The sequence below is a fragment of the Lolium rigidum genome, chromosome 6 (genome assembly GCF_022539505.1).
Source record: "Lolium rigidum isolate FL_2022 chromosome 6, APGP_CSIRO_Lrig_0.1, whole genome shotgun sequence".
Lineage (NCBI taxonomy): Eukaryota > Viridiplantae > Streptophyta > Magnoliopsida > Poales > Poaceae > Lolium > Lolium rigidum.
Window position 1 is genome coordinate 34,419,877 of NC_061513.1, and position 13,742 is coordinate 34,433,618.

At 43.6% G+C, this 13,742-nt stretch overlaps 1 protein-coding gene across 1 annotated transcript; it reads left to right on the forward strand.

The window, feature by feature from the left end:
- The first annotated feature begins 7,201 nt into the window (after nt 1-7,201).
- LOC124665467 lies at nt 7,202-11,077 on the forward strand. The gene is made up of 5 exons (XM_047202882.1): nt 7,202-7,259; nt 7,870-9,853; nt 9,958-10,029; nt 10,277-10,713; nt 10,832-11,077. The coding sequence occupies exons 1-5, from the start codon at nt 7,246-7,248 to the stop codon at nt 10,881-10,883; spliced, it is 2,559 nt and encodes an 852-aa protein (XP_047058838.1). The 5' UTR covers nt 7,202-7,245; the 3' UTR covers nt 10,884-11,077.
- Nucleotides 11,078-13,742: the final 2,665 nt, after the last annotated feature.

The following is a 13,742-nucleotide window of genomic DNA, read 5'->3' on the forward strand; positions in this document are numbered from 1 at the left end:
CCTCTTTTAGTCTGAACCATCTTAATATGCATAGTATCTGTCAGTAGTATCCAAACAGTAGGCATAGCTATATCCGCTGTTTGTCTCTCTGCATGTAATTGCTACCAAGTTGGTTGACAATTAATAAGCTTAGCAATGCAAATATGTGTAGTCTGGTGTCACTGTCGTACAACACATATGTGCTGCAGTCATGTAACGTGGATATTAAGAACCTCCATTCATTTCATTAAAAATATTGAAGTTTCCAGAAGTGTACAGTAAGAGAACCAGGAGAATTGCACTGAATTTTGTAAAAATTGACTTCAGTATGTATAAAATGATGCCGCTGCCAGGGCACCAGGCCACCACATCTTGGACCCACTGACCCTGCCGCATTGCCTGTGCCAAAACAGATAATTGACGTCCAGTTTCAGTCCTCGTGGTTCTTGTTTCGCAGACTCTTCCTTGAGGTTGATGATAATTCAGAGGCATCCATCTCTTTACCCTTCTCACCCTCCTCTACAGCCATGTCAAACGCTATAGCCGGGGGTGGCATCGCATTGATTCTGCTGAGCCCGGCAGAAGACGTTCTCAGCTGTCCACTGTTGTCGGTGGTAGCTCCTTTGAAGTTTTTTCAGGGGCTGGGGTTTCTCATTTAAACAAATAAGTTGCTCTGCTTTACATGTTTTTCTTCTTATTGGGGGAAAGTTACGAAACAAAACTATCTGAGCTGGGAATAAAAGCTCAAAATATAATGGTCAAAGTGCAGTGCTCCTGAGCACTAGCACCCGTTGGCATTTTTATAGAAGAAAACTCCTGAGCACCCGCCGAACCCAAGGTTCGAACTCGGGTGAGCAGCGTGCGCTCCCGCACACCTAGCCACCAGACCGACGGTCTGTTCTCACAATGTGCAGGTTAAACTTCCAGTAACAGCAATGCAAAAGGTAGTGCAGAATACCAAGTACTAACCTGTATATTCCACTAATATATGTCGTATAATCGGGAGCTAGATGCCCAATACTTTCAGAACAAGATGATGTTCAGGTTAAAGGTACAGCAGCAGTGCAGCACAAAAGGTAAGAGTAAAATACCTGTAAGCACAAAAGGTAAAGTATAATTCCAACCTGTACTCCACTACATAGGGAAACCTTTCGTCCTGGAGTATTGTGTTTGGTCAGTGAGTTTCCCTCTTCAAACCAGGTTTATAAAGGGGAAGGTCTGAATGGAAGCATATACTGGTTTATACAGTGGTGAATTGCAGAATAATTTCGATCACGTAATCGACCTATGCCAATGGTAGCCCACTGCTTATAATTATGGCTAGCGGCTATACTACAATTATGTCTACATGCAATATTTGTACTTTGAAGATTCTTTTATAACCGTTTAGTATATGCTCTTCTATCCGGTATTCTTATTTTTGACCACTAATATGCCCAAAACTGTTTACAAACATCTGTGTTTACGCTTCGTTTGGATGTTTGCATTGGGGTCCTAGACATTGTATTGGGTTGAATGTCTAATACCCAGGATATTGATATTGAGAGTAAATGTCAATATTTTTGTTTGGATGTGTTAGATATTCGAAACTCAAACTAGATATTGAAGTTGAATGCTAAATGTTATTTGGATGGTAAAAATGATGAATTGTATTTCTATGAGACTTTTATCGTTATACAGTTATGTACATGAGTTCAGAAAAAGATGAGAACAACACTAGCAAATTGGTATGTGCGGAGGCTGTACATGAGTTCGGAACAAAACATCAGGCGAAATTTACACAAGTACTAAACCTGTCCACGATTTCAGAAGAAAAGAGCAGCAAAAAAGATGTGCTCTGCTGGTGCTCCGGCTGCTTCTTGGTCGATGGGAGGCCATTCGATCCTCAACTGCTGAGCTCTGCCACGCCGTTCGCTGCCACTTGCTGCCGTTTGCTGCGAACCCGCAACGGAGCAGGTCAACGGAATATCTTTAAGTACTAGTACTGATGTAAGCTTGGAACTGAATATGGAATATCTTTTATTTAATTTGTACCCAAATCTTTGTGCGGTGAGTTGATACGTGCATTTGCATTTACACAATTATTAGTGGGAATGAAATTTGCATCAAAAACTGCTTGATAGCTCAACCCAAGATCTTCCAAAGTTGTTGTGGCCTTTACCAATCGTTTTTCTACCGCTGGTCTTTACTAATCTTTGATTACTGATTGCTCAATTTAATATGCAAGAGGAATGAGTTATTAATATAAAACCTCCACTTTAAAACTTAAATTTACTCCCTCCTTGCTAAAATGTAATGCTGATAAGAATTTTTAAAAGTCAAACGATATAAGTTTGACCAAGTATGTAGGAAAAAAATATGAACATCTAGAATACCAAATGTATATCATATGAAAATTTACATCATGAAGAATCTAATAGTGTTGATTTTGCATTCTAGATGTTAATATTTTTGTCTACATACATGGTCAAACTTCACGTCATTTGACTTTTGAAAAATCTTATATGCACTATATTCTGGTAAGGAGGGAGTATCAAATACCAGCACTTTACGTTTGGAGACGGGACAAAAACCCACCATATTTTCTTAAGTATTTGGCAGAAAACACTAAATATGAATTAAGCAAGAATTGACATGAAATCTGGCAGGTGGGACCCACCTATAATCTCATAGGACCTCAGCATCTTATTCTTAGCAGACAATATGTAGAGAACAAGCTGCTTCCTCTTTTATACGATGAAGCCGTCCTTCTGTCCTGATTTTCGGAAAGCCGATGGAAGCATCTGTTTTTGGTGCATTTCACCTGTAAGATTAGGGGACCAGCAGCGCTGCGCATGCTCTTTATCACACATGCAGTCTCCTTTGATCTTTGCTTGCGTTTTCATCTCTGGTATTGATCCATAATACTCATCGTAAGCTACAAAAGATCCACCTGACAGCTAGCTCCTTGTGCAAAACCTCCATACTCCTTGCATATATACATATACGTTAACATTATTGTTGTGGCCAGTTGCAAGCTGCTGACCACCCAAGCTAGAAACCATGCACTCTTCTGGTGCTCGTCAGAAGGAGATCCCGCTGCCAGAAGACAGGCTCAACCTCGCCATTGTCTGCACGGCCATAGTTTCCAAGGTTATGAACGGCCTGGGGACCTTGGCGACTATCTGGGCCACTGTCGTCCTGCTCGGCGGGTTCTCGGTCCTCATAAAACAGCAGGATTTTTGGTATGTCACCATCGTCGCGTTCGTCGAATCAATCGGGTATGTTGCAGCTGCCTAACCATCTTTTCATAAGTTTTAGATCTCAACAAGTTGATGTAGTGCTATCAGTTTCACAAAAATCACAAATTTAGGCTGGCAGGAGGCGGCAGGATATGCTAGTCTTTTTGAAACGATTTACAAGAAAAATGTGGGGTTGCATGAAGAATGTCAAAACTATAGTTCCTGCATAGTTTAGCAGTAAAACATGTCATTTCGAGGAAAATTTATATAGGAAGTTAGGGAGTCGGTGAGCTGGCATTTTCGGAGGCCATTCTCAGAATTTCTAATACTATTTGAATTCATCTTAACTCGTACGGCAACTTCTGACCCAAAATCCAGCAAGTCTATTCGCCTTGGAAAATGAAACTCTACATGGGTTGAAAATCTGCAGACAAGAATTTTCATGCTAATTATGCATATTGAATTGTTTAGGAGTTGATTGGTATTTCTAGCACCCTCCCAGGAACGAACAGTGTATTCCATGAGAGTTGTATAACCTTTGAATGTTAAACTATGCAATAAAACGGCTGTGTGCATCAATTGATGCAGAGGCCGGGGCGAAGCTCCCATTTCGAAAAAAATGAGAAGTTTTTCTCTCTCTCTGTGATTAACATAATAAATTCTAGAGAGGTCTAAATGGTAAAATAATACGAAATCTTCAGACAAGTCTAACTTAATAAAGAATATGTAGAAGAAAAAAACAGGACCAACATCCCCAAGCTTTCTAAAAGGTCCGTGTGAATTTAAGGTGGCCAAATTTGAATAGTTAAATCAAGCCTACCCTCATATTTGGCCAACTTCTCGTCACATGTTGCTTGTTGTGCTTTTCCCTTAGCTTGCACTGCAAACTGGCAAACTTCCACTTGCTGTCGATATTCATGATATGAAAGAGTATTGTCTTTGTTCGTGTTATTCTTGGAATTGTCAACGGTCAGGCCATGCACATCAAAAACCCCAAATGGAGCCTGGGCTACACAGAACCCAGTTTTAAAGATAAATCATAAACTTCAAAACATTCTGGAAAAATTGCAAGTACACGATGTTTAGTATGTTCCTCTAAATTTTATCGAATTAGCTTTTCAGATGCGATCTACCAAAAAAGACAAATATGAATACTAAATTTGAGTTTTTTTTGCCATTTAAATACACCTTTTGTGTTTTTTGTTATTCCAAAATACCACACATTTTTATCAACAGTTTACACGTTCAGATAAATTATATTTGTGTATACGTACAAAAAACGCAAATCTTGATGATGGATTTGTCCAACTGTTCCCAACACTCTGGAAGGTCCTTGATTAGACATCATACAAAGTGTGAAATATATATTATATTTTTAATAGGCATACACAACTTATGTACTTGAAAACAATATTTTCCTAAGTTAATGAATTTGTTGGTGATGACATCACAACATTGCGGTAAGGGACAAAAACCACACATCATTTGCAGCTGTAGTATCACCATATTATGAAATACATCATCCATCTGAACCCACGCCTTTCCGACGCCTCTGGTAAAAGTAATTACAATAAGCACATCATTATTGATACAAAACATTTCTCTAACCAGATACGATTATTACTTTTTTTTTCAAAAAAGTTCACCGAGCCGAAGGCGTGCCGGCTTCCTTGGAGCCGGGATTTTTTTTACCGTAGTAGAGCTTGTTGTAGTAGACAAATTGGAAGCTGCCGTGCTAAGACCCCAAAGGACCGATGCAAGAGAGCAACAATCATTGCCAAAGATGAGATCTTTAGATCTGAAGAGGTAGACCTGAAACTGCACCAACAAATACGAAAATCAATGGAATCCCATGAGATCCGTGGACACACAATTTCAAGCGCCCTCCGCCAGTGCTAGATACATCCCCGAGCAAAGATAGGTCGGAGGACCTTATCCTGACTTCAAAATATAGCCGCCGTCTCACCATCTCGAAGAATACACTTCAAAAACCTAAACAAAGAACGGGAACCCTCCCGCCATCGAGGGGCTGCAGGGGCGTCGCCGGCGAGGGAGACAGAACGCTAGATGGGTTCCTTCACGATCACCTCTCTCTCCTCCTAACGTACATGTTTGGTGTTATCTCTTATGGACACATATTTATCTAGATACGCTAACGTTTTAGTGTATCAAACTACATTATAACAACCACATATATATCTACATAGACTAATATTTTACTAAATCAAACTAGAGATAACAAAAAAAAAGCTGAGCGTGTGGTTCGGGCATTGAGAGTTGGAGACTAGACAAAGCCTAAAACCCAGTTCCCAACACCCAAAACAAAAACCTAAACCTGAGAGCAGAGAGCGGGCCCCATGGTATATTGTAGTCAAACTTGGCCAACGGGCCAGCCTGGCACGCGACTGGCCCGGCCCCATGCTCATGTGCCTAGCACGGCGCAGGATAGCAATGGGTGCACATGACCTGCGTACCAACAAGTCGGGATAGCAATGGGTACACATGACCTGCGTACATGTCGGGTAAAAACCCATTACCAGTACATTTATGGAAAAAATTACCCTGATACATAAATAGGAAAATATCATACCAATGCATTGGCCATTGGGTAGAGCGGGTACGGATATAGGATCGCAACCCATACCCGCAAACCCATGTACCCATCCAAATTTTGACAAGTGCATCACAGTAATATTATAAGGTATTTAATTTTCCTTTGTAGTCACACATCCATGTAGCTAGGCGGAAATTTTCCCGGTCCCACAATGGGTGATAAGACCCCTATTTAGGATCGCTTCACCTCCTATCATGCGATTGTGTAAACTCTTTACGTGATCCCAATGTGTTGTTGTTTATGGGCAAGTGTTACAGTTTATGAGAATGTGTTGTTATTTACAATATGCTCTAGTGCATAATTATGTGTCGATGTTTATAATGTGTTGTTCTTATAAATTATGGTTATACATGTTGTTATTTATGCTTTTTTTGTCAATTTGTTGTGTTCTAAGAGCGGTTATTTTAAGACTCGGCTACCCATTTACCCTGTTGGGTGATGGGTATGGGAAAATCTTGTACCCGCTGACGGGTATGAGTATGGATGATGGGTAAGATTGAGGATGATTGGTACGGGTATGGGATGCCTTGACCCGTACCCATACCATGCGGATGCCATCCCAACTAGCAATCAGGCAACCCATTAACTGGCGGGTCGTACGGCGTGCGGCCTGTTTTGCCAGCTTTTCATCTCCAAGCGTGAAATTGCTCAAAATATTGGGACAAAACGGAATTTTTTTTTATAGAAAAATCAGAAAATAGTAATATAAAGCAAGATTTCACATGGGATAAAAAGTGTTGCTACTTCATCAAACAACCTTAAATCCCGAGATAAGGAAAATAATACACCCCTCTAATAATCTAAACTACGAGGTTGACCCTTGTTTATGATTCCTGTGGTGTCTCACTAAGTGGCCGTGCTTTCCTTCGTGTTCGTGCTCGTGCTTGTGCGGCATATTGAACTTTTGTTCGCATCTTTTGCACAGAGCTCTACACTTGTTGACCTCTTCTCCACCCGTGCTCCACCTGGCCCACCTCCAAATTTCAAATTTCCCCGCCAAAACCTAGGGTTCCCATGTGCCCGTCGCGTGCTTAGCGGGCTCACACCTTAACGGGCCAAGTTGGTTCACAATGCCACAGGCCCATTTAGCCGCATGCCGCGGCCATTTGACGTGCTGGGCCAGCACGTCAAAAGCCCGGCCCCTTTGGCCAGGTTTGTTTTGCAGTATTTGCACTTTCCAATCCCGGCGTAGAGATGCAAAGAATATTGTGATAGAAACTATCCAAAAAAATCCCCTTGCCCCCAAAAGAATCTGCTGCAAGGACGAATCGAGCGGCCGGAGATGGAAACGGCGGCACGGGAGGGGTTGAGCGTCGGCGCAAGGGAGCGGCGGCCGACCTGGTCCGCCGCTCGCCTACCCGTGGTGTGGTGGCTGCTGCCCCCGGAGGCGATTGTCGGCGGCGGAGGAGGCGGAGGCAGGGAGGGTGGTTCATGTGGGACTCGAGGTGCGTGCCCGCGTAGTTTGTTTTCCTCCTTTGTTTCGTTTCTAGCTGAGCGGTGATGTGCTCGGTCATTGGAAGCTTCGAGCTTCTGTGATTTGCGGAGGAGACAATTGTTTCTACCTGAATATTGCGTGTTTAGGCTTAAGCAGGGCTCTGTGCCTTTTATCTAAAATAAATAGATATTGCATGTTTAGTTAATTCAATTGGTCAAATCTAGCTAGTACTAAAATGTAGGTGCACTGTGTCCGTATATATTTTTTCTTCTGATTTGTTAGTTTGTAGCAATCCAAAGGAAACCAGACATTGAAATTTGGCTAGCTGTGCATTTGCATAATGTTTTGTTGATCCCTCCACTGTCAGAATTCTAGGGATTGTTGGTCAAAACGTACCCATTTGTCGCTCTAGGCTTCAGATTTATTGCAACTAGTATATTTCGTGATTTTCGGTGTATGTTTTCTTTTTCCTAATTTTAGCCGCTTAGTATTTTTGCTTGATTCCGTTGATGCAGTCAAAACTTTTGAAATACGTCTCATATACCCAATGTTTTACCTCTTCATAATATGAGCCAAATGGGTGGAAAGTTTTCGCGTCATGAGTTACAATGGATTGACAGGATCCTGGGTGGGTACGATGATCCCACGCAGCAACTTCTATTGCGCGCACCAGAAGTGCTGATAAAGAGCAAGAACGCCGTGGAGTATGAGCGACGTATCAGTTGGTGGAGACGCAGGAGAATCAATAAAGAACATCACCAATCTGGAGGCGAAAGGAGAGCTAGGCTGCAGGTCGGAAAGCAAGACGACGAGCAGAAGAGGGGGTGCGATGGCCGAACCTGCCTTGGTATGGCCATCTTTGTTGCCCTGCGGCTTGCCCAGATCGCCGCTGTTGCGACATGCATTGTGCTATCTTTAAATCGTCTCAAGAAGCAGGATTATGTGGACCCCCAGCACAAAGGCGCAGAAGACCACCGGAACATCAGGTGGTCCCTCAACATCTTCTACGGGCTGGTTTTCACCCAGGGCATCATCTTCATCGTCCTGCGGACCCCAGTGGTTTGGGCACTCGTGTTCTGCACCATCATCAAGTACAGACTGTATGGGCCTTCCGGCAGAATAGTAGTCGATCGCTACTGGAGGGACAACTACCTGGCATTCATCACTGGGAATTGGCGTGCCACCCTCAACATGAACCTCATCACCTTCGCCAAGCAGCTGGCGGTGTCCGACATCGCCGTTGACGACCAGTTAGTTGGGATCCGAGCCATGGACCGCATTCTCAGATCAGAGGAGTACAGCAGCCTGGCCCTCGCGAAGCTTCGAGCTTCCCTCGACACCGACGTACTGGGGAAGCTCATCGACATGCTAGGCTTCACTGGGACACGAGATGAGGAGGACATGAGAGGCCATGCTTCGAGAGTACTTCTCAAGCTCGCTCCAGACATTCTGCTCGACACTTTTCCTCAAGCCACGTATTTGATCACTTCTTCTCTGCTCAAGTCTACGGCAAGCAACATGGATGTGGACTTCATCTGGTTCGGCTTGCGAATCCTAGATGAGCTCACCAACATCCAACAAAACTGTCGGCAGGCCGAGAAACTCATTGATCTACTACCCAAGATCATAGACCTCACCAACCTTAACCTCCGGTGTTGTCATGGAAGCAGAAGAGTAATCTCGGACCCTTGGATTGAACAAGAGATTATTCCTCTGCTTCAAAGAGAAGAGGACATCCCTACTACTTCCATACGGAAGATTGACCAAGAAATCATCGTTGGCATGGCGCTCAAAATCTTGAGCAAGCTGGTAGCCACACCTGGTGATGCCGGGAAGAAGCTGAGGAAAGAAGCCTCAGCAAATATTCAACTTCTGGCCGATACCGGGATAATCTTGGGGCATGTGGGAGCAGCAAGGGTCGTAGCATGTTTAGCACTGGATGAAAAGGAAAAGATAGAGATTGGGAGATCACCTGAGATCATAAAGAAGCTCAAGGAATGTCTTCTCTCCAAGGCGGCGCACGTAGATACCACCAAAGTGGCAGCCAAGTTATTACTTCTGGAGTACACCAACAACGAGCAGCTAAGCCAGATTAAGTCATCCATCCAGGATAAGAATATTAATTTGCCGGAAGATGAAGGCTTCTCTGTACCAACGATGGCCTTCATAGAAGCCCTTGACCTGGACCAACTTTTGCCACCATGGATGCAGAAGCAGCCGACTACCTTGCGAATTCTTGATCTAGAGGATGTGCTTTCGGCGGAACGGGTGAATCACTGTGAGGCAGCTGCCAAAGCACTAGCTGTTCTAACAAGTGGATGTGAAGAAAATGCTGTCGCCGTCCTAGAAGAGATCACTGTGAAAGAGATGGAGATGATAGTGGAGATGCTCTTCCCTCGGAACCGAGAGGAGAGCAGGAGGAGGATGTATGCCCGCTTACAACCAGAAACGATCCGGCTAGTGAACAAAATAGCATGTGCTACCGAGGAGGATAGAGTGCGCACAACAAGTGTGAATGCAAAGCTACTACAGAACTTGCGTGCCCACGGAGGGACAGAGAAGTTTATTCAGCACATGAGAATAATAGACCAGGCACTGCCGCAGGTAACTTTGTTTAATATATTTTTTGCACTCCCTAATCCCTTTATATGTTCTGTTTGCATTGGAAATTTCAGTAGATCAAATTTGTTTTTGTCTAATTTGATTAGGTGCTGAAAGGCATCGTTGACCAAGTGGCCAAGCTGGAGCAGCCAGGATGTACCAATGAAAATTTAGCTAATGTAAGAAAATATTACTCCCTCCGTTGAAAATAAGTGACTGAGCTTTCTCTAGGTACAGATGTATCTAGAGGCATTTCAGTGCGTAGATATATCTTTATCTAGACAAAGTTGAGTCATTTATTTCCGACGGAGGTTGTACCTTTTTTTCTTTTGCTCTTTTCTGCTACACCTGTAGCAGGATTGAATTATTGATTTATTTCCTTCAAAATTAACTTTTTTTTTCTTTTGCATATATACGTGGATAAAGGATGATGGCCAGTGGGTTGAAGCGGGAAAGGTGTTTGAGAGTTTTATATGCCTCACTGTGCAAATTTGTTACTGCCTGGATGCAAGTGGTTTTGCCAAAGCACTGGTTGTTGCCAACCTAACTGTAGATACGTTGGTCCTGAAGCTTAAGAAGATATTAGAATTATACAAGTATCCAACTACTGATTTTCCTAGCATAAGGCGAGCTACACTTGAGCTTATGACCTGGATGGTAGGAAACAACAAGTACAGAGAGACAATCCTGCAGTGTGGAGTGTACGAGCAACTGAAAGAAGTGGCAAAGACTGGTGGAAAACTTGAGAGCTTTCAACTGTTTCACTGTGATGTTGGGGTTGGTAGGGACCATACATCATCCATCTCTTCTCTCGTGAGTAATTTACGGGCACAGCTTGAGCTCTGCCCCGATTTCCATGAAAGGTAACTTATCTTCTTTTCTCCTCACAACATTGTAGTTCATTGAAATTTATGATATTCCTGTACTATTTTCTGCTGAGGTGTTTTCATCTAACAGTATTTAGCTGATTGTTATTTGCAGATCACGCTACTACGGGGAACATGCACGCACCATAACGGTTTTACTTGCTTAAGTGACACCTTTTGATTGTGTTTGGCATGAAGCATCGACTTGGCATTTGTATACCAACCAACGCTCACATCAACGGTTCTGCTTTTTATTTCACGCAAGAGTGTCTGAATGTATGTGTCTACCAATGTGTACTTCTGTGCAAGTGGTTGTACTTTTGAGTGATAGTGTTTATTTGGCCTGATTGTTGGCGACCAATGTATGCATTTCATTTTCTCTTTTCACACTGGTTAAATATTGTGGCAAATATAGCTTATGTAATACTATATTGTGTTTAATTTTTTTAGTAATATAAGTAAAATGTTTGCAGAACCTCACATGTAGATTTCATAATGTACAATACAAAAGTGTACTGATACAAAATATCTATATTTAAATAATTATTACTAAACATATATATACTTTGGACCCTCATCTTCTTTCTTCCTAGAAAAGTCTCACAATAATATTCTTGCTCCCCACAAAATCTGACATTTGGAAAATATCTTGTTCTGTGTCATAATTACGCCTCTGGGAGATAGTGAATTTGTGGCACCTCATTCCATTAGGCTGTTCATAGTGCCTCTAGGAGGTAGTGAACTTGTGGCTCCTCATTCCATTAGGCTGTTCATAGTAGGATATAAGGGTAGTGTCATAGTGTGATACTTATCCAGACATTTTGAAGAAAAAAATCTGAATTTTTGAATTGTTTCTATTCCATAGCAGTTCCAATCTTTACTATTAAAAGCAAACTGGTGAATGTCCGGTGTCACATTTTCATTTAAAGACAAAACTGCCCACGTCCTGAAGGAAAAAAGATCCATCTAACAACCACAATTATCCATGCATGCAGCCAAGTGAGAAAAAAATGCGTTTGTTCTCATCTACATGAGCTAGAACGTAACCATCCCCTTGATATTCTCAACAACTAACAAAATCCATATCTAGCTACAGGTTCCATTTTATGATAGAATGCGTTTCACCCTTTTCATGTGCTCGTCGCTCGTCCCAGCGGGAGAAAAAAGGGGCTCGACCAAAGCAGGTACGAGCCATCCCCAATTTACATCCGAAGCTGCAGCATCCATCTCGCTCGATCGTCGGCACAGGACCAGGCTGGTCCTTTGAACCGTGCCGCCGTCACTGCCGGAGCAGCCTCCTGACCCCACGCTCCCTCTTGGTCGCATGCGTTGGCGGACACATCCCATGGAGCTCCGGCCGCCGCAACCTACCGACTCGTGTTGGCTCCCCGCCTCCGTCTCTCTCCACCACCTGCGTCGGTGAGGCCCAACCTTCTCCTCCTAGGGTTTCCCACCGCCTCCACGCCCCGATCTGTGCCGCAATCAAGCCTCTGCACGTGATGGTTAACCCCAGAGTGGTGTGGTGTCTGGCGTGGCAGCGATGACGACTATTGGAACGCCAGAGCGGTGCGGTGATGCTGGGTTCGGTGTCGAACTATCGATGCTGGTCAATATCGCTAGGTTCGTGGCATGGCTGCTCCTACAACGGCATCTCCTGTGCAGGTAACCGGCAGTGTACTCACCGACGCTCATGACGATTGCCAGCTTTGCAGGAGGCGCGGACCACCTATGAGAGAAGAGGGATTACCCATGCATATTGATATGTATGTTCCATAAGAAAAGAAATTGCAATTTTTACTTTAATTTTTCTATAAAATAAAATTGTTTCCGATTCACCAAACCAGTTCTTATCTCTTTCTGAAGGAATAAATAAAAAGTGGCTAGCGCACAAATACAAGGAAGGTAGCAGTGGCACTAGAGTGAGTTTCTCGCGATGCACGCGACCACCTTGCCATCGCGATGGCCCTTTGCCGGGTGCCATCACGCATTCACGTGGTGGCGCTTCCCTTACAAGATCAGATGTACAAACTCAATCTGACAGAGCCTTGCTCTCCTTCATCACCCATGAAGACTCTTCCAAGAATCAGCATAAGCGATCATGGAGGCACTCAGGGAGGTCCAAGCCAGCACACGTGTGTAGACTGCAGTTGCAGTCCATATATCTTCTCCGGTCTCTGCCTTAATTTTTATTTTATTGTGTACACAACATGTTTGACGCTAACATGCTTATAAAGTGATGGTTAACCCCAGAGTGGTGTGGTGTCTGGCGTGGCAGCGATGACGACTATTGGAACGCCAGAGCGGTGCGGTGATGCTGGGTTCGGTGTCGAACTGTCGATGCTGGTCAATATCGCTAGGTTCGTGGCATGGCTGCTCCTACAACGGCATCTCCTGTGCAGGTAACCGGTAGTGTACTCACCGACGCTCATGACGATTGCCGGCTTTGCGGGAGGCGGCGTTGGCGCTATCTATGCAGCGGACCACCTATGAGAGAAGAGGGATTACCCATGCATATTGATATGTATGTTCCATAAGAAAAGAAATTGCAATTTTTACTTTAATTTTTCTATAAAATAAAATTGTTTCCGATTCACCAAACCAATTCTTATCTCTTTCTGAAGGAATAAATAAAAAGTGGCTAGCGCACAAATACAAGGAAGGTAGCAGTGGCACTAGAGTGAGTTTCTCGCGATGCACGCGACCACCTTGCCATCGCGATAGCCCTTTGCCGGATGCCATCACGCATTCACGTGGTGGCGCTTCCCTTACAAGATCAGATGTACAAACTCAATCTGATCTATTAAACAGAGCCTGCCTTTCTCCCATGCTCTCCTTCATCACCCATGAAGACTCTTCCAAGAATCAGCATAAGCGATCATGGAGGCACTCAGGGAGGTCCAAGCCAGCACACGTGTGTAGACTGCAGTTGCAGTCCATATCTCTTCTCCGGTCTCAGCCTTAATTTTTATTTTATTGTGTACACAACATGTTTGACGCTAACATGCTTATAAAGTGAAGACAATATT